Genomic DNA, 21144 nt, shown 5'->3' on the forward strand with positions numbered 1-21144 from the left:
AGTGGTAAGCCTGAGCAGGCATAAACAAATCATGAGAGCTTTTCAAGAGGGTGCTGGTGCCCCAAGGAAGCTATTTGTCTCCAGGATTCATTTCTTGGAGATTATTTGTGGAAATGGCAAGATATTTTTCCCCTCAGTTCCATCCAAATAAGAACTAGTCCCTGTCAAGGAGACAAATCTCCATTCCCTTAACAGTTCTGCCATGATTTGGAAAACTTATATCCTCCGATGCTACCTGAACAGTTCCTAGGTCCTTGGTTAGGACTCAAGCTGTTGAGCTACCAACCAGCCCTAAAGGCTGTGAATCTCACTAAAGATATAACAACAACAACAACAACAACAACAATAATAATAATAATAATAACAACAACAACAATAATAATAATAATAATAGTCATCTTCATCATCATCATCACAATAATAATAATAATCACAATCATAATAATAAACATAATCTTCCTGTAGCAGACATAATATGAATTTTTTACTTAACATTCTCTTTGGTCTGCAGCTTTCATTTCCCCTAATTTTTAAAATGTCAGAAGTCCAAAATGCCATTGAACTTGATTTTCAATTTGGAAACAAATCTAGTGATTTGGAATTTGAACCTTGATAATTATTAAAGACCCAAATGGATTTTAGAAAGACAATGTAAGCTAAGGTGACGGTGTTCAGCTTTTGTCCTTCAAGATAAGGTTATGTTATGTTAGATAAGGTTATGTTAGGTGTACCTGGTTATGTTAGGTGAGTGGAAATGAAAGAAAGAATAGTGTTTGCAGGCCCTATAAATATACTTTACTCACAAATGAAAGGAAGAACAAATTGGATTTAATAAATTTAAGAAGTTTCAAGATTATTCAATTATTTATAGTTAACAGGCAGGCCTTCTCTGTAAGATTGCCCATACCTTTCTAGATTGCCTCTAAGTTTTAGCTACAACCATTATTTCTTTTCTAAAGCCTAAAAACAAAAAATGCAAAGAAGATTACTCCTTTTCATAGCATCCTTCAGTAGTAGCTTAAGGCTGCAATCTCACTCACACAGGAATAAAACTTACTGATTTCTAAATAAGATACATGCGCAACACCTTATGTTATCTCTCAATTTAATTTGATCTAGTTAGAATTTCAGTCTAGTAAGTCCCATTCATGCTTTGTCAGAGAAAGAATAGTTATTGCTTGCATTCTCTTGTCATTCTTCATTCTTACAGATCAAAGTTATCCCGTTCCTTTTCGGTATTTTCTGCTGCTTCTTATAGGTCAACAGAACATCAAGAATCTGTTTGGCCATATATTCCATAAGGGAAGAAATTTAATTTTGCAGCTGTCATACTTTTCTCTTGTAAATTTGTGAAAATATTTTGTTTTTTCATCCCTAACTAACATGAAAGGGAGCTCTATGAATCAAAATGGAAGCATTATAAAATTATTAAAATGGCGTAATAACGAAAGCTTAAAATTTTCATCAGCCTAGCCACATTTGTTATAGCCGCAGTCTTGCCGCTGTGTTATAAAATTGCCAGCCTTTGCATATGGGAGTGAAAGGGGAAGGAGGTGGAGAAAGGATCCTTTGACCAAACCTCAGGTTAATTGGCTTAGTTTCAGAGAATTAAAAAAAAAGCATTTCAATAATAGGCCAAGCTGTTGGAATGAGGGCAATTCTTTCTTGCGTGTGATCAAGCCCAGAACCCTTACTTTGTAGTTATAGAATGGAAACCCCAAACAAATGAAAGGTTTGCAGTTATTTGGGCAGAACTTAGAGTTCACGTCTGAAAGGTGCGCTCTCTCCTAGTTTTACAGTTGCGGTTACAGCAGCGAAGAAGCCGAGAGCAGCTTGCCAGCCAAGGCATCATGCCACGTAAGTACGTTGTTTTGTTTTCCCTACCTATACTGTATCCAGGCAGACTTGGTTGATGTCTGCCCTGTCCCTTCCACCATTCCCCTGCCCTCCCAGCCCAATCCCTGGGCCATTTCATTAAGATAATTGCTGATTCAGAGCAGCCTCTACAGGTGCACTGTTTCAGCATCTCCAGCCTTAAGTACTATGCAGTCCCTTTGCAGGAATCAATTTTTTTTCTCAGGGGAGGGTTAAAAAAAAAGCACTATATAGAAAGATCTTTCATAAACAAAGGCTCGTGCCAGAATAATGTTGCAGAATCCAGTCTGAGTTGGTCACCAGGACCAGAGGTTTTGCCTACCAAATGCTGGATACCATCCTCAGGGAACTTCTCTGTTTTGCTTTGGGCTATTCTCTGTGTGGTATTTGTATGGTGGCTGTTGTGTAACTTCTTGGGTATAGATTGGGGTGTTGGTGGCTGTCTATCAACAGCCCAATAGCCAGCCATCAATGCACAGAACAACCCAGAACACAGAAACTCTCTGACGATGGGCTCCTGCATGAATCCAAAAGCTCAGAAGATAAAACTTCTGGTCCCAGTGATCGATCTAGATTGGATCCTGCCGAAAGATCTTTTTTCTCGTACTTCTATTTTCTGCTGAGATGATGAGCAAGTAGAAAGCACTTCCCTGTAAATAGTGCTTGGAATTTTTTTTAATTGCCAAGAGCTATTGCTGCCCTGATAATTAAAATAAGGTATAAAACTTTAACTTGTACTTTTCTAAGAATTCTAAAGAGTCCTGGGATCAGTGGGGGGTGGTTACATTTGCGGTAGACTAGATTGTATTAATTTGTTGCCAGGTTTGGGATGCCTTGCAAAACAACCCCTCTAAGGTAGGTCATTAGGTCATGATTATTCCAATTTTTTGCAGATGGGGAAACTGAGACTGAGAGAGATAACACCTTGCCCAAGGCCACCCAGTGAGTCCATGGTCAAATTAGGATCTGAATCCAGGTCTCCCAGCCCAAACACTCTATCTGCTGGATCACCCTAACTCTTAGCTACACACACCATTTCTGCAAAATCCTTTGGGTTTAGCATGTGGTTGTTAGCTCTGCTATTGCTTTCCTCTTGAGTCACAACTTGCCAACGGTTCTATGTATTTGGCATGGATCATCTGTCACCTCCCTGCAAACGGCGCATGCAGCAGCTTTGCAGTTTCATAGGGCATTTCAGCATCTGTAGGACAGGTACAGCATGTAATCACTTCTGAGTGGATCCTCACAAACTGTTTATGTAATGCGTGGCCCAAAGTTCTTGACAGTTTTATTCCTATCCTACTATCAGGGCAAGCTGGCGTGTTCTACAAAAATGAGGTGTCATTGGTGTTTGCCAACTGTCAAAGGATGCTCTGACACACCATAAAAGTTCTAGTTTACCTCCTGAAAGGCATTTTTGGTCACAAAGAGAAGGAGGAAGAAAGTGATGGGGAACTAGAAGCAAGAATAATAGTTGTAGTTTATGCTCTCAGGGAAACAGATCAGTACCACCTCCCAGATGTTCACTATACTGAGGGATCAACCTTGATCTCCCTGTCTTTCATAATCCAAAATGTATCTTCTTCTAGAAGACAGAGCTTGACAGTATTCTTCACATCCACTGAAGAGCAATATATTTATTCACCTAGGTTTTATAAAAGCAGATAGGCACGCAGCTATGAAAAAAGGCATGGGTTTTGTTAGATTCAGCTAGCCATATATGAGATAAATGGATTTATGCCACATGTGTTTGGCCAGTTTGTTTGTTTTTTCTGCAAAAAAAAAAAGGTAGATAAGGAAAAATCTCAAACAACCTTTACAGTACTCCATTTTAAATAGTAATCATATATTATGGCAAGTGATGTCAATTGCCTTTTAATCTGATTATCCACTTCTTCATTCAGTGATGATTTCCATAGAATAGGCAGGGAAATGGTGACCAAAAATGGTTGGAAATAGCTGCTGAGGCAATAAGATGGGTGCTAAGTAGTATGAATTTGGACAGGAGATTCCTGGAAAATCTACATAGAGGAAAACCAAAAGTATCAGCCATAATATTCAGCCTTCTTCCTCGTTTTCTGTCAGTATTTACTTTATATAAAGGCTCTGTTTTCTCTGTGACTTTTCTCTCTATATTCCTTGCAACATGTTACACAGGCAAAACTCATAACTGTAGACAATTTAATTAGTGTTGTTATTTGATTCATTGGTTGAGTATATTTTTAAAAATATATTTTCCTAAATTCTATTCTTCAAATCATTTCCATCACCTCCTTAATTCACATCATACTTCTAGACAGGCATATTCCTTCTAAAGCATTTCAACAGAGGAAGGAGTTTTTAGATCAGTGAAGTTGGCACTGATCAATTTTACAACTGGTTCTGCCTTTTCTCACAAATCTTTTTTCAACTGCTAATTATGGTATTAGAAGATGTTCTATGATATTTTTTATTTCACTCTTTTTCTTATTTGTTTAGTTTTTGTTGGAGCTGCTGTTTATGTTTTGAGTGTATATTGGATGCATATATCCTGGGCCCTCTTAAATCTAGGGGATAATTAATAAATCAGCTTGTCCAATACATCAGTGCAAAATGATTCACTTCTCTGACAACAAATTTCATTTGAAGCAGAGAAGCCATAACTGGCACGTGAAGGTTGGATAAATCGTTAGTTAAAGGCAGTTTTTACTCTCTTTTTTTATATTGAACAAAAGTAAAAAAAAAAACACCATGCTTGTGAAATTAAAAAAGTATCATCTTTGATTTTTCTCATTGCACAGCTTGACTGAACTTATCAAATTGTACAAAGAAAACAAACAATAATTTGACACTTACTAAAACAGGGACCTGAATTTTGTCTGTAAACTTTCTTTTTGGATCCTGGGCCCCACTTCAATTACTGAAATAAACCTCTAGGAACTTTTGTATAGCTTTGGACAGTAGGAAGCTTTACTCTTTAACCCTTGTCTTTAACCTATAATAAACAGAAATGAATGGCAAGGCTTAGAAATGGCCCCAAGAATGAGATTGAAGTCAGTCAAGACGTATGTGCCAACGGATCTGCACTAAGCCTCTTAAAATACAGGGCAGCCTCCCACTTGATGAAAAACAGTTCCAAAAAACAAGTTTATGGGGTAGAAAGATTTCCTTATGAAAAATTAACCGATGCTTCAAAGAGCCAGATTGGACCACTTGATCAGCATTTATTTAACTTCTACTAAATAAATTACAGTTTGTCAAGTTTAAGATTCTGCAAAAGAAGATCCCTGTCTTCTAGTTTCTCATTTTGAAATGATTTTTTTTTAAAAAAATGAAAATGGGGAAATATTTCTATCTCAATCTCTCTCTCTCTCTCTCTTTTTCCTCATTTTCTCTGTCTCCATTGAGATGACTAGATTAAGGATAAGTGTCATATCTGACATAAAACGAGCTCCCTGCTGATTAAACCTTATATTCAGGCACTTGCAATTGCACAAGGCCTCTCTCCGTCTCACCGTTTGTGTAAACGTCCATTTTGGTGTTGTTCCTTTCCCAGCACAAACGAGGATCCGGGTGGTGGGGGAGGAATACAAGGAGTGAAACTCTGCATGCTGGCTTGTCTGCCTGGTTAAGTTAAATGGGATCTTAATCATCCCAGAGTTCTTTGCAAATTAAAAAAAACTATGAAGAAAACACACACAAACCCCAAAATATACTGGCTGGTTCCATGCAAAACAGAAGGGAACTTTTTGTTTTTACTGTAGCCTGTTTGGAAGCAAACAGACAATTAGAGTTGGCTTATTGCCTGTTAACAATGGTCAATTTCACCCCTGCTCATTTTTCCTAAACTACAGGACATGCAAGAAGAATTACAAGCAAGAGTTGGGAGGTGGGGGAATCAAGAAGCAAGCAAAACATTTTATGTTATGAAAAATCAAAAAAGATGGGAGATAGAAAAACAGATAATTTTGAAGTGCCCTTGCCAGCAATGAATTTATTTTCAAAATATATTGTTGAATTTATACTCCACTTTTCTGTTTATTCCAACATTCCAAGTGACTTACAGTAGCATTAGGGTTATTTCATACTATAGCATACTATAGTTTTTCAACCTTGGCAACTTCAAGATGTATGGACTTTAACACCTAGAATTCCCCAGCCAGCAGGGGGGAATTTTACATTTTAAAGTTGCCAAAGTTGAAAAAAACACCCTACATTATAGCATAATTGGCATTGGATTCCATGTGAAGGACCTGCAGAGAAGAGAAAATGATTGGATACTCAATACTGGGAAAATTGAGGAAGCAGTTTTTGCCTCACGCACTACAATTTCCCTGTCTCTTCTCCTGAATAAATATGTAGTTGCTGTTCACTGCTGGCACACAAAATGTTTTCAAAAGAACATTGCACAAATCTGTCTTTTTCCATTGACTTTGGGCAACTTGATGGTCCCAAGAGGCCATGCAAGATAAAAACCCAGCATAATAATTTGGCATTTTTTCCTATATATTTTGTTGTTGGCTTTTTAAAATGGTTTTTAAGCTGCCTGCTGTAATACATAATCTAAAATGGTTCATAAAAGAAACACAACTGGGAAAATTAGAATTTAGTGGATAACTGTAGTAACCTTCTAAAACTGAAACAAAGATGAAATAAAATGGGGAGAGGGAGAACATAGTTTCCTTTTATTGATTCTTTAAGTGCTGATACCAGGTGATAAAATATAGCTCAAATGTTGCTAAAGAGAGACATTCATTGGAAGTCCAGTTTACAGCTAGATCTTCTCTGACTGATCATGCTGAATTCTCCACCACAATCTGAGAAGCATGACCTCGCATAACGGTATTTAGAATTACTGTGCAAGATTATGAATGCATCTCTTAGACTTTTTCAGAGAAAATGCCCAGATCCTGGATAAGCTGTGCTTTTGTGTTAGCCTGCCTCACACCAAGATACAGTAACCACCACGAAAGGGTTTCCTGTTTAGATGACATCTGTCTCTTTGCTCAGCTCCACCCTCCACCATTTTTCATGCCACCACACGATCTATGATAAAGACAAGTGATTTCTATAAGATTGCAGATATTAGTGTTACTTTTGTGACTATTATTGTTATTTATGAAGAATGTGAAGCTGAATGTACCCCCTATACATGTTGGACTCACTGGGCTTCTGTTTGTTTCTGTTGGCAGCACTGAAAAGCCCTTCTTCCTTCCATGAGCAAAAGAAGAGCTTGGAGAGAACCAAGGTAACATTGGGTAGGCATTTGAGTGGGTAGATAGAGATGGCATCACTCTGGATAATGATCTTTTTATGACTCAGAAAATCCCTCTGCGAAGCTGTGGCTGAAGAAAAAAATGCTTAATGACATGTCTCAAAGAAGACAATTATGCTGAACACATTGATGAGATGTTCAGTTTAGGATTGGTACATAGACATATGAAAATAAATATTTGTAAGCTGGAAAGTGTATTCAAGTTAGCTGCACTTGATCATGCAAGCCACGGGGGATGTGGGGAAATCCCAGAAGGAAATCTTGATCCCTATGCTTGCCACGTATCACATTGCTCTTCAGTTCTTATGATAGTGTAAAGTTCCTTTGGGCTGGTGATCACTGATGCTCTCTGTGCCTTGTTGTAAATGGTCCTTGCAGTGAGATTAGGCATTTAAATCAAAGCTAGTGGACAAGCCAAAATGGGAGAGCCAATGTCAGAAAAATTGCAATATATTCTCACATTTATCTTACTACACAGATGCTCATTGGTTAAACCAGATTCCTATTATGAAAAGAGATTGATTTGTTCAGTAACTGATCATAGAAACATCAGTACTGCAGCAGAGTTGGGATTCTAATAATTTTGCTCACTGCCCACTTGCAAATAAATTATTTGGAACAAAAGTTTCTCTCATGTACATTGGGTGAAGGATTTCCTGTGCTTACTGATGATTCAGCTTGCCCTCTCATTCCCAACTAGTATAGGTTCTCCTATTTTCAAAGACCAAAGAATCACCTGTCCTCCAACAATAACAACAGGATGATATTCCCTCCATACTGTTTGTGATATACCTGATAGAAACAATTCTTTTGTTCAAACAAGATTCCATTTCTCTTTGCAGATATAATACAATAACATGGAGGTTTTTGTCAGCATGGAACAGATTCTTTTTAAGAGATCTAGACCAACTAGGCCTTTTTTAAAAAAAGAAGAATTATGATCCCACTGGAAAAAGTTTTGTTTGTTTGTGACTGTAGGTTTAATATGCTGTCATTGTAAACCATCTAGAGAGTGCTGTAAAACACTATGGAGAGACAATCATTTGGGTCCCCTGTCTGCATGAGACCCAGTCATCTATTAACCAGATCCTATTGTCCCATGAACAGAGAAATAACACATATGCTGTGTTATGGTGGCTATAAGTACAAAGAGCTCTGGTGATTAGAATGTAGTATGGTAGGTATACTATTGAGTTTGATCTGGATGACTCAACAATCTGGGTCTTCGTTTTACTGACCTCAGAAGATTGGAAGTTTGAGTTAACCTTCAGCCAGTCAGATCAAACTCCAGAGTCAGCCAAATGATTGGCTCCATTTTACCAGTTCTGGAGAAATATATCCACTACTTTCAAAATGATGCCAAAAGGATGATGGGGGATATTACATTATTTTAAATGGGTGTCTTGCAAAAATCCATGGCTAATGTAAAGAAGGATCTGTAGCCCATTGTGAAAAAATAATGTGCTTGGGATACTTCAAGCAGTTTGAAGTATCTTTGAAGTGTTGTGTATGTTCAGACATAGGTTAATATCTCACTGTCTCTTCAAAAGCTTCAACTGGCTGGTTGCCTAGAAGAAGAAGAAAAGGATTACATGAGTCAAAAGACCCAAACTGGATCCTTTCAGAAAGCCAAAATAGACTTACAGATGCATTCTTAACCTTTATTGAAAGTACTGAATGAGAAATTTACACTAGTATATTTCTTAGGTAGCTAGAGAATGGTTGTTTGAAGGGAGGTCTGTATGAACCTTTTTTTCACACATGACCTGAAACAACATTAGTTTCGATGACTGAGAATCTCCAGAGCCAACATTATATTAATTACATTAATTTAAACAAATGCAGCAGTGGTTGCATGGACAAAAAAAGCACCTCAAATTTATTTAAATGAAGTCAGGGAATTTGCTTTAGTCCAAGTATATGCTGTAGGCAGTTGCAGTCTATGTTACTAGAACAGCTGAACTGTTTTGAATTTAATACATGTTCTAAATTGCCGTTTCATGTCATCAGTCCATTGTGTCAGCTATCAGTAATTTGTGTTCTAAGAGATATTAATGGAGATTTTTAGCAGATCCAAATCTAACTAATAAAAGTTTGGTATCCAGATTAGAAATTGTTGTAAGCAGATCATGTTTTAAGTGTAGAACAAAATAAAGAGTGTCTGCTAAAATAGTATAGTTTCCTCATTATAGAAAAATACCTAATACCTTAAGTTAAGTTAGTGAGGTAACAATCTCTGCTCTTATGTTCTACAGACTGAAGATTATTTTAAGCACAAGATCCGAAACAGACCTCAGCATTCTGAACTGCTTGATATGCACATTGTTCAAGGTAAGACTGCCTGAGTTGCTCTCTATTGTAAAAAAAAAAAAAACCCATCATTTAATAAGTAAATTAAGTCTTAATACTTCTACAACTATGTGCCATATACCTATAGATGGTACCTTTTATTCACTAGGCCAAAAGATTTGCATTTCTCTTTTAGCTTAGGAGATATGTTTTTTTAAAAAAATTGGAACATATAAAGGATTTTATCCATATATGATATACATAATGGCCATTAACTCTAGTCTATTTACACTCAGAACTCACCCATAATGATTCCTAGTCTATTGAGATAGGGGCAGTATTGTGGGAAATGCTCACATGAATGGAGAAGAATATTAGGTGGAAACCATACAGGTAATATTTTTGGTACAATAAACCAACCCTGAAAGAAAGTCCTTTCCAATTGCTACATTCTGTGATTCTGTGACGTTAGCAACCTATTATCTAATGTAGACAATCTAATTATTTTTGCTTCATATGACTAGCTGGCTATGCTTTTTTGTCATCCTTGCTAGAGTTTATTTTAGTCATGCTTTGTTGAACAAGCCAAGAATAAAGCAAATAAACCATGCAGTTGAATAAATCTTTATGATAGTGTGAATATTTCTAATAGGTAGTAACAATCAATGAGCCAATCAGTAGCCATAGTTTGAAATCATGATTTCCTTTCCAAAAGTAAGTTATGATTTACTGACTGGTCTTGTTGACATATCACAATAAACTACAAACACACCACCTTATTATAATATAATGGAATGGAATATAATGTAGCATAGCATTGCATTGCATTGCATTATATATAATATGTATTCTACAAAGTTATAGTCATGAGGAGTTAAGGAGATAGGTAATAGGAAAGATGAGAAGAATAATAGAATGCATTATAGAAGAAGAAGAATCCAGAAGAATAGAATGCATATTATATATAATATACAATAGGCACTCTATAATTCTCAATCTTCTGATTACCTGTCTCCTTATCTTCTTATTATTATAACTTTGTTGCTTGTATCTTTACAATTTACAACTCTATCACATGTGGTGGTCCTGCCCAGAGGTTTAAAGATGTTGGGTTAAAATAAAACAATGGTTACAACAAATTGTTAAAGAACAAATAGAAATGGATCTGGAGTTATTTATGTTAGGAATATTCAAAAAGAAACATGTATGTATGTATTTATGTATGTATGTATGCATGTATGTATATATGTATGTATATTGTATTACATATATTAATGGTAGCTAGAATATCGTATGCACAATGTTGGAAACACAATATTCCCGCCGATGAATTGGTCATTCAAAAAATCATGGATTGTGCTGAAATAAACAAATTGACCCTAATGTTAAAAGATAAAGAAGAGTCTGATTACTATAAAATTTGGGATATGTGGTACAATTGGCTGGAATCTAGACAGATAGAAAATAAGGGAACTTAAGACAAACAATCTATAGATAAATGTATATAGTCGTATAACAATGTATATAAATGTAAATATGCACAAGAGATAAATATGTATAAGATAGATGCCACAGTATGGTAAATATTATAATTTTTTTAAAAAAAGAAGTAAAAGAATAATAAAGTTTATTTAAAAAAAAACAATTTATATTGCTTACTTACTGTCCTAGTATGATTTAGGTTAATTGCTTATTTAATATCCTATGACTATCACTAAGTATTGTATCTTATGATTTATGATGAATGTATTTTTACGATAATTATTTATCACTTATTGCTTGTATGATCACTGAGAGCATATGCACCAAGATAAATTTCTTGTGTGTCCAATCACACTTGGCCAATAAAGAATTCTATTCTGTTCTGTTCTGTTCTGTTCTGTTCCACTCCGCTCCGCTCCGCTCTGCTCTGCTCTGCTCTGCTCCACTTCATTCCATTCCATTCCATTCTATTACAATGTGAAACCAAAGGGGTTCTGGTTAAATGGTTTTTGTTACAATTGCACCCATGTTAAGGGACCAGCATTTTTTTCTTTAAAGAAACTGTTCTGACATGATGTATATTATGCTGTGCTTGTTGAGTTTTTTCTAAGCAGGAAAAGAAAAAGCCATTTAGTACAAGACTTGATAATTTTCACTACTTACTTGACAGATTCAACTGCAGAAGAATCCATTCAAGCTAGTCAGATGAAACTAAAACGAGCCCGTCTTGCGGACAATCTAAATGAAAAAATTGCTCTTAGACCAGGACCTCTGGAGCTGGTGGAGAAGAATATCATTCCTGTTGATTCAGCTGTGAAAGAGGCCATCAAAGGTAATTTTAATAGGTACCTGTTCAGGTTTAAATAGGTAATGGTTCAGGTACATTTTTGTACCCAGCACACCAGAGGAGGAAAGCACATTCCACTATAATGACGAAACTCCTATGGGGTTACCTTTTGAGTGATTCCTCTGAAGGAACATGGATGCATGTTGATGAGCAACCAGAATTTAAGTATTTATAAGGTTTATTCCTTATTGGCATGTCCCCTCCACATCCAACATATCTCTTTGCTAGCTAAGCAGGAAGGCACTTGATCAAAGCCAGACTCGGCCCTGCAAAGATTACAGGGCATAGAAGGAATCTTCTTTTCTTCCACTGTCTTCCAGCTTTTCGGGGGCTTTGTGATAGAGCCTGTCTTTCCCAGCACTTTACTTATCAGTAGAAGCCAAGGGTCAAGCGCTTTTGCCTGCTAGATGACGGGATATTGCACGGGAACACTTTCCAGAACTCCTCCAGTCTGCTGAATGGCAGAGAAGCAGCATCTGGCAGGAGTCATACTGAATCTTGAGGAAGCAAAATGCACAATGCAAAAAAGTCTCCTTATTGTGTTCCACTAAGGAAACTCTGCAACATTTAAACAAAAGGGGGGCATTTTAGAATTTTGATGTTTGTCGAGCAGAGATTGGGCAACACAGTCTTGGGGACTTCCTTTGAATATGTTTTCTCTCCCAGAATCAAACTATGTTTTGCCAGCACTTCTATCTATTTTTAGGAAACAAACTGACAGGAGAGGAATAATTTGAAAGAATAGATAGCAGTTGCACTCTTCAGAACTGTGAAATATTGGAATAAAAATAAGGATCTGAATCTAATGAGTATGGTTGGCAGAAACTTCCAAACGTTCATTATGTTGAACCCAATTTGTGTTGAACTCGTGGTGAAATCCTGTCTTGACTCACCTTCAGTGACTATCCACAGCTATTCCAGAGGTAGATGATACTGCAGATCCTGTCTGTACACTTTATCTGTTATCTTTCCTTTCCATATTGTAATTTTCAATACAGAATAACAGAGTTGGAAGAATTCTTGGAAATCTTCCAGTCCAACCCCTTGTTCGTGCAAGGGACCTTATACCATTCAAGATAAATGTTGGTCCAATCTCTTCTTCTACAAAAGAAGAAATTAATGACATGATCACAGAATAATTGTATTTTATTTCCGTTAAGTTGAAATATAAATTAAATGATATCAGATTTAGCTTTTGTCCTTGATACGCCATTTTTGCGGTGCTGATCCAGTATCAGATTTCAAGGTTCAGTGTAGCTTTTGGCCCAGAAAAATTGTACAGGAACTGTTACTGATGAGAGTGGTTTAGCAACTTACATTGAAACAAATTGTATACAAATTGTACATTATAATATCTCTATTACAATCAAAAATATATTTTAAAAACCCAGAATAGAAAATAATGGCCCTTATTACTTTAAGAAATATCTTGAACATATACATACAAGATCTGCTAAAAAATATCACTTGATATAAATTCCAGCAATCTTTTATAACTTGTGTATTCAGCACAATTTCATCTGTATATATGTGATGATGAAATATACACTGAGTTTTACAGCCAGATCAGAGCATTTTTCTGAAATAAATATTCTCTTGCAATTATGAAGCTCAATCTCTATTTTATCAAATTATAGTGATAGTTTTCACCAACTGAATACCATCATGGATTGACCATTGCTTTATTTTGAGGTTCTTGGAATTTTCTTGGGAGTGGGGGAATTGCTTATTTATATTTTGATTTGTTTTATTACTGGTCTATAGTTAGATAAGCCTTTGCTATTGCAGCTTTGCTTATCAATGATTGTTAAATAGAGATCAGGATATGGACGTGCATAATCATCCTATATGTAGTTTTGATCTTGTTTTTTGTTATGGTCGATCATTTTGCACACATTCTTGTAATACATGCTGTTTTTAAAATTTATATAGCAATAGCACTTAGATTTATATATCACTTCACAGTGCTTCACAGCCCTCTCTAAGCAATTTATAGCATATTGCCTCTAATAATTTGGGTCCTTATTTTACCAACCTCGGAAGGATGGAAGGCTGAATCAACCTTGAGCTGGTGCGAATCAAAGTGCCAAACTGCTGGCAGATGGCAGTCAACAGAAATAGCCTGCAGTATTGCATTCTAACCACTGTGCCACCATGGCCCTCTTTGATACATCAAATTTACATGTATGGTAAAAACATTTTATAGATTCAAGTAGATCATCTGGGCAGTGTACTTCCTAGTTACTGTAGATTTTGATGGATCAGCCTGGTTGTGAGCAGTGGTGGGATTCAAATTTTTTTACTACCGGTTCTGTGGGCGTGGCTTGGTGGGCATGGTAGGGGAAGGATATTGCAAAATCTCCAGTCAGAGATGGCATTTGCTGGTTCTCCAAACTACTCAAAATTTCCACTTCAGGTTCTCCAGAATTGGTCAGAACCTGCTGAATACCACCTCTAGTTGTGAGGCCTCATATGGATTTCCTGTGGCAACAGACCTCTTCTTCTTTGCAGTGATATACTCAGCTGATGGTGGCAATGCCTCAGTTGCATCATATGATGCACACTGTTTTCTCTGCATTCTCTTTCATTGAGTTGGTGCAAATTATCATAGTTTTGTACCACATGACCACTAGAGTTTGCTGTGAGCTGTGCAATGGCTCTTTTGTAATCTTGTTGGATGGGCCTTTCATCAGTGAAGTATTCAGTGAGTACTCATGTCTAGCAGTGTCATCAAGAAGCCCCTTCACTGAGATCACAAGGATTGTACATAGCAGAAAAGCCTGTGCAAGTCACAGGAGACAACTGTAGCTACTTCTTCCATTATCAGTCAAGTAAGTTATCTAAAGAAGAAGGCCAACTTACTTGAGAAGTCATGTGGAGCAGAGGTGGTATTCAGTAGGTTCTGACCAGTTCTGGAGAACCGGTAGTGGAAATTTTGAGTAGTTTGGAGAACCAGCAAATATCACCTCTGACTGGAGATTTTACAGTATTCTTCCCCTGCCAAGCCCACAGAACTGGTAGTAAAAAAAGATTGAATCCCACCACTGATGTGGAGCCTTGCAAAAAAAAATAGACTCAGTCTGTTAGATATTAGCATACTCACCTGATTGGTTGGTGAACGGGAGTGGGAATTTAAACAACTGTCACTGGTTGAAGCTGCGGACAGCTCTGCTGTAAAAGGAGCTGCTGCAGCTGCAGTTCTCAGTTCTGTAAGAACAAATAAAGAGAAGTTGAAGAGGTGAGCTTCCCACGTCTTTCTTACCCACAATCTAACGCAGTCAGATCTGCCAAGAGGTATATCACTGGAAAGACATGACAAGAAATGTTGTATAGCGGGAAAATGGCAACTAAAGGCTGTGGAACCTAATGCCTCAGTTCCTGTAGACTCAAGTTTTTGTTATTCATAGTTTTGTGGTCCTCATTTTAATGTTAAAATGAAACATCCTTCCCCCCCAAATAATGAGGGGTCTCTGATGATGCTATATATACTTAATGCCAAGTATGAACATTTCCCAGTTGCACTTTTTCTTGCAAATTCATTGGATAACTATTACCCTTCACAACAAAGTCATTATAACCTATTACTGAGCTCATCTATCTGCTTAGGTACCCAAGGAAACTTCCCTAAATCTTCAGATGCCTTTGCTTTTGAAGAAGATAGCAGCAATGATGGGATGTCCCCAGAGCAAGTTAAAAGTGAGGACTCTCAAGGGTCTACAGAATTGGCAGCAAGAATCAAAATACCTGAAGCAGCATTTCCTTCAGTGTCTGAGACAACTCAGGTAAAATACTATTTGGTGCAGCTGTTTCAAGTCTCATCTCCTATTAAATAACAACAGATTATTATTTTTAAAAAAATCAGGAATGTTGCTCTTAGATTGTGTGAAAGCAAAAAAAAGGGGGGTGTCTGTTTGAGAAATTGAGGCTTGAAGATTCAGTAATAGTTAACCTTTGACTTAGAGAGACTTCATAGCTTAGAATCTGTTTTGAAGTGTACCTCAAGAATATATCAGATCTCTTTAAATAAAGTCATTGCTTGTGAGAATCTTTGGCCCCAGCGGTTTTAGGATTGAACTCAAAGCCTCCTGATGAGGCAAGAGCTCCACCTCTAGGCCTCCACACTGGACTCTAGAATGGGGAGTCCAACCCAAAGTCCAACCAACAAAGGACTTTTGCTGTTGTCTAGAAGATGGGCAGATACATTTTAACAAATATTCTAGGGCCCAAATATAGCTTTGAAAATGATTGGCATTCTTTCCAAATTTGAGAAAAATAACTGGATCATATCTAGCTTAATAAAAAAATGAGCCTGGAATTGTTTGACCCAATCTGTAGACAGCTTTGTACACTGCAGTAGTGCTGTTGACATGGAATGTTCTAAGATTTGACAGCATAATGAGTCTAGATTGATCTCATTTTCCCTTTCTCTGTGATGACAGAGCCCTGGGATGACTGGTTTGTCATATGGTAAGAACCACAGCGTAGAAGAGGCATGGTCATTAGCTTCCCTCGGTTTCCTGTCTCTCATCTCTTTGAAATCCTGGTCATAATGGTTTATCTCTATATCACTATGGTCATCATGCTAATTTCACTGTTTGGTTATTTATTATATGTTTTAATATGCAAGGTGTGCAAGCAGAAGGCAATACTTCCCCCTCTCCAATTTAGCATGAGGAAAAACTGTACTTGTACTCCAGCTTTCTATTTTCTCTGGGTTAGAGAAAGCCTAAAAGCCTCATATTAAATAAAAACAATTTTGCTCATAAAAAAAATTCAGTGAAGTGACTATAACGTATATAACAGTTGCAAGGTAGACTGATAGGTTCATATATGACTTCTACAAATTTGCTTTGCTCTAATTTTGGTAGAATATACAGGTTCTAGTATACACTCGGCCAAATAATCATTTTTAATATTTGAATTTCAGCTGTTATGCCTGAGTTTGTGTTTAGCTAAGAAGAAGGGGTTCGTAGACTGTCATTTTACGCAACATTAGTTGTGATGGATTATTTGTCAGATTGACAGTTACATGTACTTGCTAGATTACAATTGATCTGATGTGAGAAGGCTATTCTTAGATACATTATTATATATTTTTATTACCTACTGCAGGTTAGATTGCAGAGAATATTATGTTCAATCACATCACAGTTTGGAATTTGTCTTGCTCAGTAGTAGGAGCAAGATTTGGTTAAATCCCATTCAATTTATCATCTCATTGAAAGTATTAATTAGATTGTATAATGTATTACTTCTTACATGAGAAGTTGTTTTGCCCATTTTGCTGAATTACTGGCCCATCATCTCAAATTATTCTATAGCTGATGGCCTTTGTTGGTAGTCTTGGATGGTCTCAAAAAGCTAAGGAAAGATCTGGTTAATATTCAGATGAGATTCTATCTGGGGATGTCAGGGAATTTGATGACTAGGAAATAGAAAAAGGCAATGGCAAGGTAGTTCCATATTGCTACTAGGAAAACCACACAGAAATGTCTGTGAAGTCACCAAGATCTTATCTTCATTTGGGACAGTGCATAGCTAATAACTGTATAAAAATGATAGCCATTCTTCCCATCAGTACTCTTAGGTCTGGTTTGGGAAGAAAAGATACCTTACAACCAATGTAGTAAGGATATTTCTCATGAGCTCCTTTGCTATATAGTTTCGTAATTTTCCTTCATTCTAAAATATCATTTAGAATTAGCTAATTGAGTCTAACTCTCAGAAGAGGAATAATTTGTTCTTTCCTGAGCAAATACAATCAATGTATGGGTTTAAAGGTGCAGTACATGTCAAAATTCTCTAAGGGCACTGTAGCCTGTGCAGGAAGTCATCCATAAGGTCAGCTTTTGGTGGTTACATAAAACATGGGGGTGTCCTGCAAAGGATCCCAAGCCACTGTTAACCTGAACACGACATATTCTTGGCTAGTGCTGCTCTTCTTCATTCCAACAGCTTTGTTACACAGTGTACTTGGCATGGGGCATCTCCATTTTCCAAGCACTTATGGCAGGGAGCCCAATGCTCATCCATTTGGTTTCCTAATAACACCAGCCTGATAAATGTGATTGGTCTTAGTATACATATTACTTATAGGAATAGTTTAACAGGCCATCCAAAGTCATCTGCAACAGGTATTGATTATGATGAAAATCCCAAAAATGTTGTTTGTACATACACTTGTATATGTGAATCATTTGGCAGCATGGATTTATTTAACCATATGCAAGCTAAAAGATGATCAGACTTCCACAGTATACCTCATCACTCTCACAGGTTGTCATTCATATCTGTCTAAGCTTCAGACAACTCTACTTATTGCTTAATTTTGATGCAAGACTGCTTTTGCTATGACTCACCATAAGGATTTTCCTAATTGTACAGAGTGTTTCTAAACTGATACATAATCCATGTGATATGCTGCATGGAGAATTAGCAAATAAAAGTATCCCTCAAGGAGGTAAGATAATGTATAGATTCAGCCTACACATATCAGATTTGAGGTACAATGGTTAAACATGGACTGTTTAATCAAGTCCCTTATAGCGAACATATTAGTATTTGCAGAACTCCGTCTATAGAAGATATAGCACATATATTATTTGAGTGTCAACCATATAAGAAAGAAAGAGAGTGGCATCTTGGACTGAACATCAGATAAATGAACCATTAGGACCCTCATATTAAAATTATACATATTTCATGTATGGTCAGAAGTGAAAAATCACATACAACACTGCCCTTGGTCTGAATAAAACAGTTTAGTTGGGATCTACATAGATGGGTCTGATTGGGGTAAATTGTAGAGATGACTCAATAACCTAATATTTTATTCCTTAGTTTATCCTTTTTATTTAATCTGTTTCTCATATTCCACTTTTATATATGGTTCTATTGTATCATGTGTTATGTTTCATTCTGTATTTTGATATGTCCCATGAGCTAATAAGCAACAACAATATATATATATATATATATATAGATTAAGCCCTTACTACAATTTTTGAAAAAATGGAATGAAGGCCAGGTAACCAGCTGTCAATCCAACTAGAGTAATTCAGTTATATATGCCTTCATAAATTGCCTGGCTGAACCAATCTTCATGAAACTATTTACATTGATGGCATAATTGTCACGTGTATTTTCAATGGTCTTTTTTTTTTGTTTAATTTCAGGGTCATTCTCATAATTCTGAAAATGATACGGCTGATTCATCATCTCTACAAAATAACCAGCCAGAAAGTCCAAAACAGCTCAATGGGCAGCAGACACCTCCTATTCCTATCACTACATCTGTAAAGGTATGATAGTATCTTTCATAATTTAGAGAAAAGGAGAGGGGTTAACAATAGTTGACCAACTAAACCATAATCATGGTTGCTCTGAAAGACAAATGCTGGTTTTTAAAAGTAACTGAAATATTTCTGAAATTACAGCACACAAATATGAATACTAAGGCAATTTTGAATAATTTATTAAGTGAAGTAATTAATCAGAAAGGCAGGGATGGCAGTTAGTGTTATACAGATATATGTGAGCATAATGCCAATTGTTTTATGCTCTGAATTGCATATAAAAAGAGGAAGAGTGAATAAAGTTTATCTTATATTTCTCACCCATCATTTTGAAGCTCAAAGGTTTTTAAGGGTACCAAATATCAGTGGTAGTCCTGAGAATTCAGACTTAGCAAGAAACGGGTTAACTGGCAGGCCATTTCAAAAGTTCTGGGTTCCAGCTGACCTTCCTGGTATTTTTTATGTGGAACACACAGTCAAAATCTTCAAGCGATGGCAAGAATCGCCACAAAAAACCCAAGGAGATGAAGCCCAAAGTGAAGAAGCTAAAGTATCACCAATACATTCCACCAGACCAGAAGGCAGAGAAGGCTCCTCCTCCCATGGACTCTGCCTATGCCAGGCTACTGCAACAACAACAGCTCTTCCTGCAGCTCCAGATCCTTAGCCAGCAACAGCAGCATCGACACCAGCAGCAGTTCAATTACCCTGGATCACATTCCTCTCAGCTAAAGTGAGTTGCTGGTAAAAGTGTTTTTCTGTCTTCCTAGGGGCCATTTGTAACAGAACTATGCCACCATTTGATGGTGGGACTGATTAGCATCCTTTAAATATTAGACTTGCATGTTTCAAATATTCCTACTACTTCCGCTGGGTGTGCAGTTTGCTCACTGGGAATGAAGGGTCAATTCAGTAGGTTTCGGTGCCTTTGCTACAAGAAATTAGAAGAGTTTGGGGCTTAGGACTTGAACTGCTAAACTAGGAATTCTTCTCTAACTTGAAGACCTTGTAATAAGCCTTTAAAGAGAGCACTACAAGCCTGTATTGGGCCAAAGCATCTCTCAGTTTGAAATTCTACTAAAGTATTACTATTTTGTACTGAAATCTCAGGAAAAAATGAGAGTGAATGCATAATAAAACTAGGATCAAAACTGGTGCACTGACAATTGACATTGATTTAGAAACAAAAGAAGAAATCACAGTAACAAATGTTGCTCCTGTTTTTTTAGACAACCAAACGAGCCTAAAATCTCAGGCTCTTCTCCTACGACAATCACCAATAATGCTCTTTCTCCAGTGAAGGGAACCTTTTCTGGACCATCTTGCATTTCATCCCTCAAACCAGGTCCTCTTCCATCCAATCTGGATGACCTTAAAGTGAGTATTATGCACAGAGTAAAGTGTAACACTGTTAGAAGACATGGCAAGTTATAGAAGGTTTAATTATGGTTTGTTGAATCAATTGCAATAGCCTGCATTTGCCAAAAGCTAAACCAGAAACTGCAACTTACTGTATATACCAGAGTGCTAAACCACAGCCAATAAATATCATCTGCACCAAACCCCCACCCCAATATATTCCCAAGTATATGTTGCTGATAGGGCAGTGAGTCTCTTAAAAAAAAGGGCGGGGGGTATTAGAAAAGTTAAAAGACCATTGGTCCTGGTGACCGACCCAGATTGGATCCTGCAACGTATTCTGGGACATGTATATTTGCCTTCATTTGTATTAGAAAGGCTCTTCCCACTCCAAAGGCAACCTCCAAAATTATCATATTGGAATTCCCCCCACCCCAGTTTTTAATGTGTAGAAGTGGAGATAGGAAGCTTCTGAAAACCAGCCCATTTCCTTCTTACTCTTCAAACCTTCAGATGCAGGTTTTGAATTATTGTGGTGTGCATTATATGTTTAAAGTGGAATTAGGATTGTTTTGATTGTTCTCAGTGGCTTTTTCCTATCCTAAACATCCCCAAAAGAGGCACAAACATATTTATCATCACTCATTGAAATTACCTTCTGAGGTTCTTGGAAAAGGGACAAAGCTGAATTGAGGCTCCTTAACTGTCACACACTGCACATTACTTTACACTGAAGATCACAT

The 21144-nt window shown here is 36.9% G+C and overlaps 1 protein-coding gene and 1 long non-coding RNA gene across 3 annotated transcripts in view; one reads left to right on the forward strand and one right to left on the reverse strand.

Moving 5' to 3' along the window:
* The window catches only part of MYOCD (myocardin), a 49076-nt gene that overhangs the window by 8304 nt on the left and 19628 nt on the right, over positions 1 to 21144 (forward strand). For both annotated transcript variants that reach the window (XM_087922958.1, XM_026702120.2), the window contains exons 2-9: positions 1792 to 1857; positions 7047 to 7102; positions 9385 to 9460; positions 11571 to 11732; positions 15354 to 15529; positions 18923 to 19048; positions 19519 to 19775; positions 20272 to 20419. In XM_087922958.1, the coding sequence (XP_087779084.1) occupies positions 1792 to 1857; positions 7047 to 7102; positions 9385 to 9460; positions 11571 to 11732; positions 15354 to 15529; positions 18923 to 19048; positions 19519 to 19775; positions 20272 to 20419 (1067 nt within the window). The remainder of the gene's footprint in view (positions 1 to 1791; positions 1858 to 7046; positions 7103 to 9384; positions 9461 to 11570; positions 11733 to 15353; positions 15530 to 18922; positions 19049 to 19518; positions 19776 to 20271; positions 20420 to 21144) is intronic.
* On the reverse strand, positions 515 to 15013 carry LOC148126983 (uncharacterized). Its single transcript, XR_015741352.1, has 5 exons — positions 14851 to 15013; positions 12641 to 12848; positions 11564 to 11711; positions 4711 to 8697; positions 515 to 3896 (listed from the first exon to the last, which is right to left on the reverse strand). It is a non-coding gene; the product is annotated as an uncharacterized LOC148126983 (long non-coding RNA).

This window comes from Pseudonaja textilis, chromosome 2 (genome assembly GCF_049901715.1).
Source record: "Pseudonaja textilis isolate UNSWEBS1 chromosome 2, rPseTex1.2, whole genome shotgun sequence".
Taxonomy (NCBI): domain Eukaryota; kingdom Metazoa; phylum Chordata; class Lepidosauria; order Squamata; family Elapidae; genus Pseudonaja; species Pseudonaja textilis.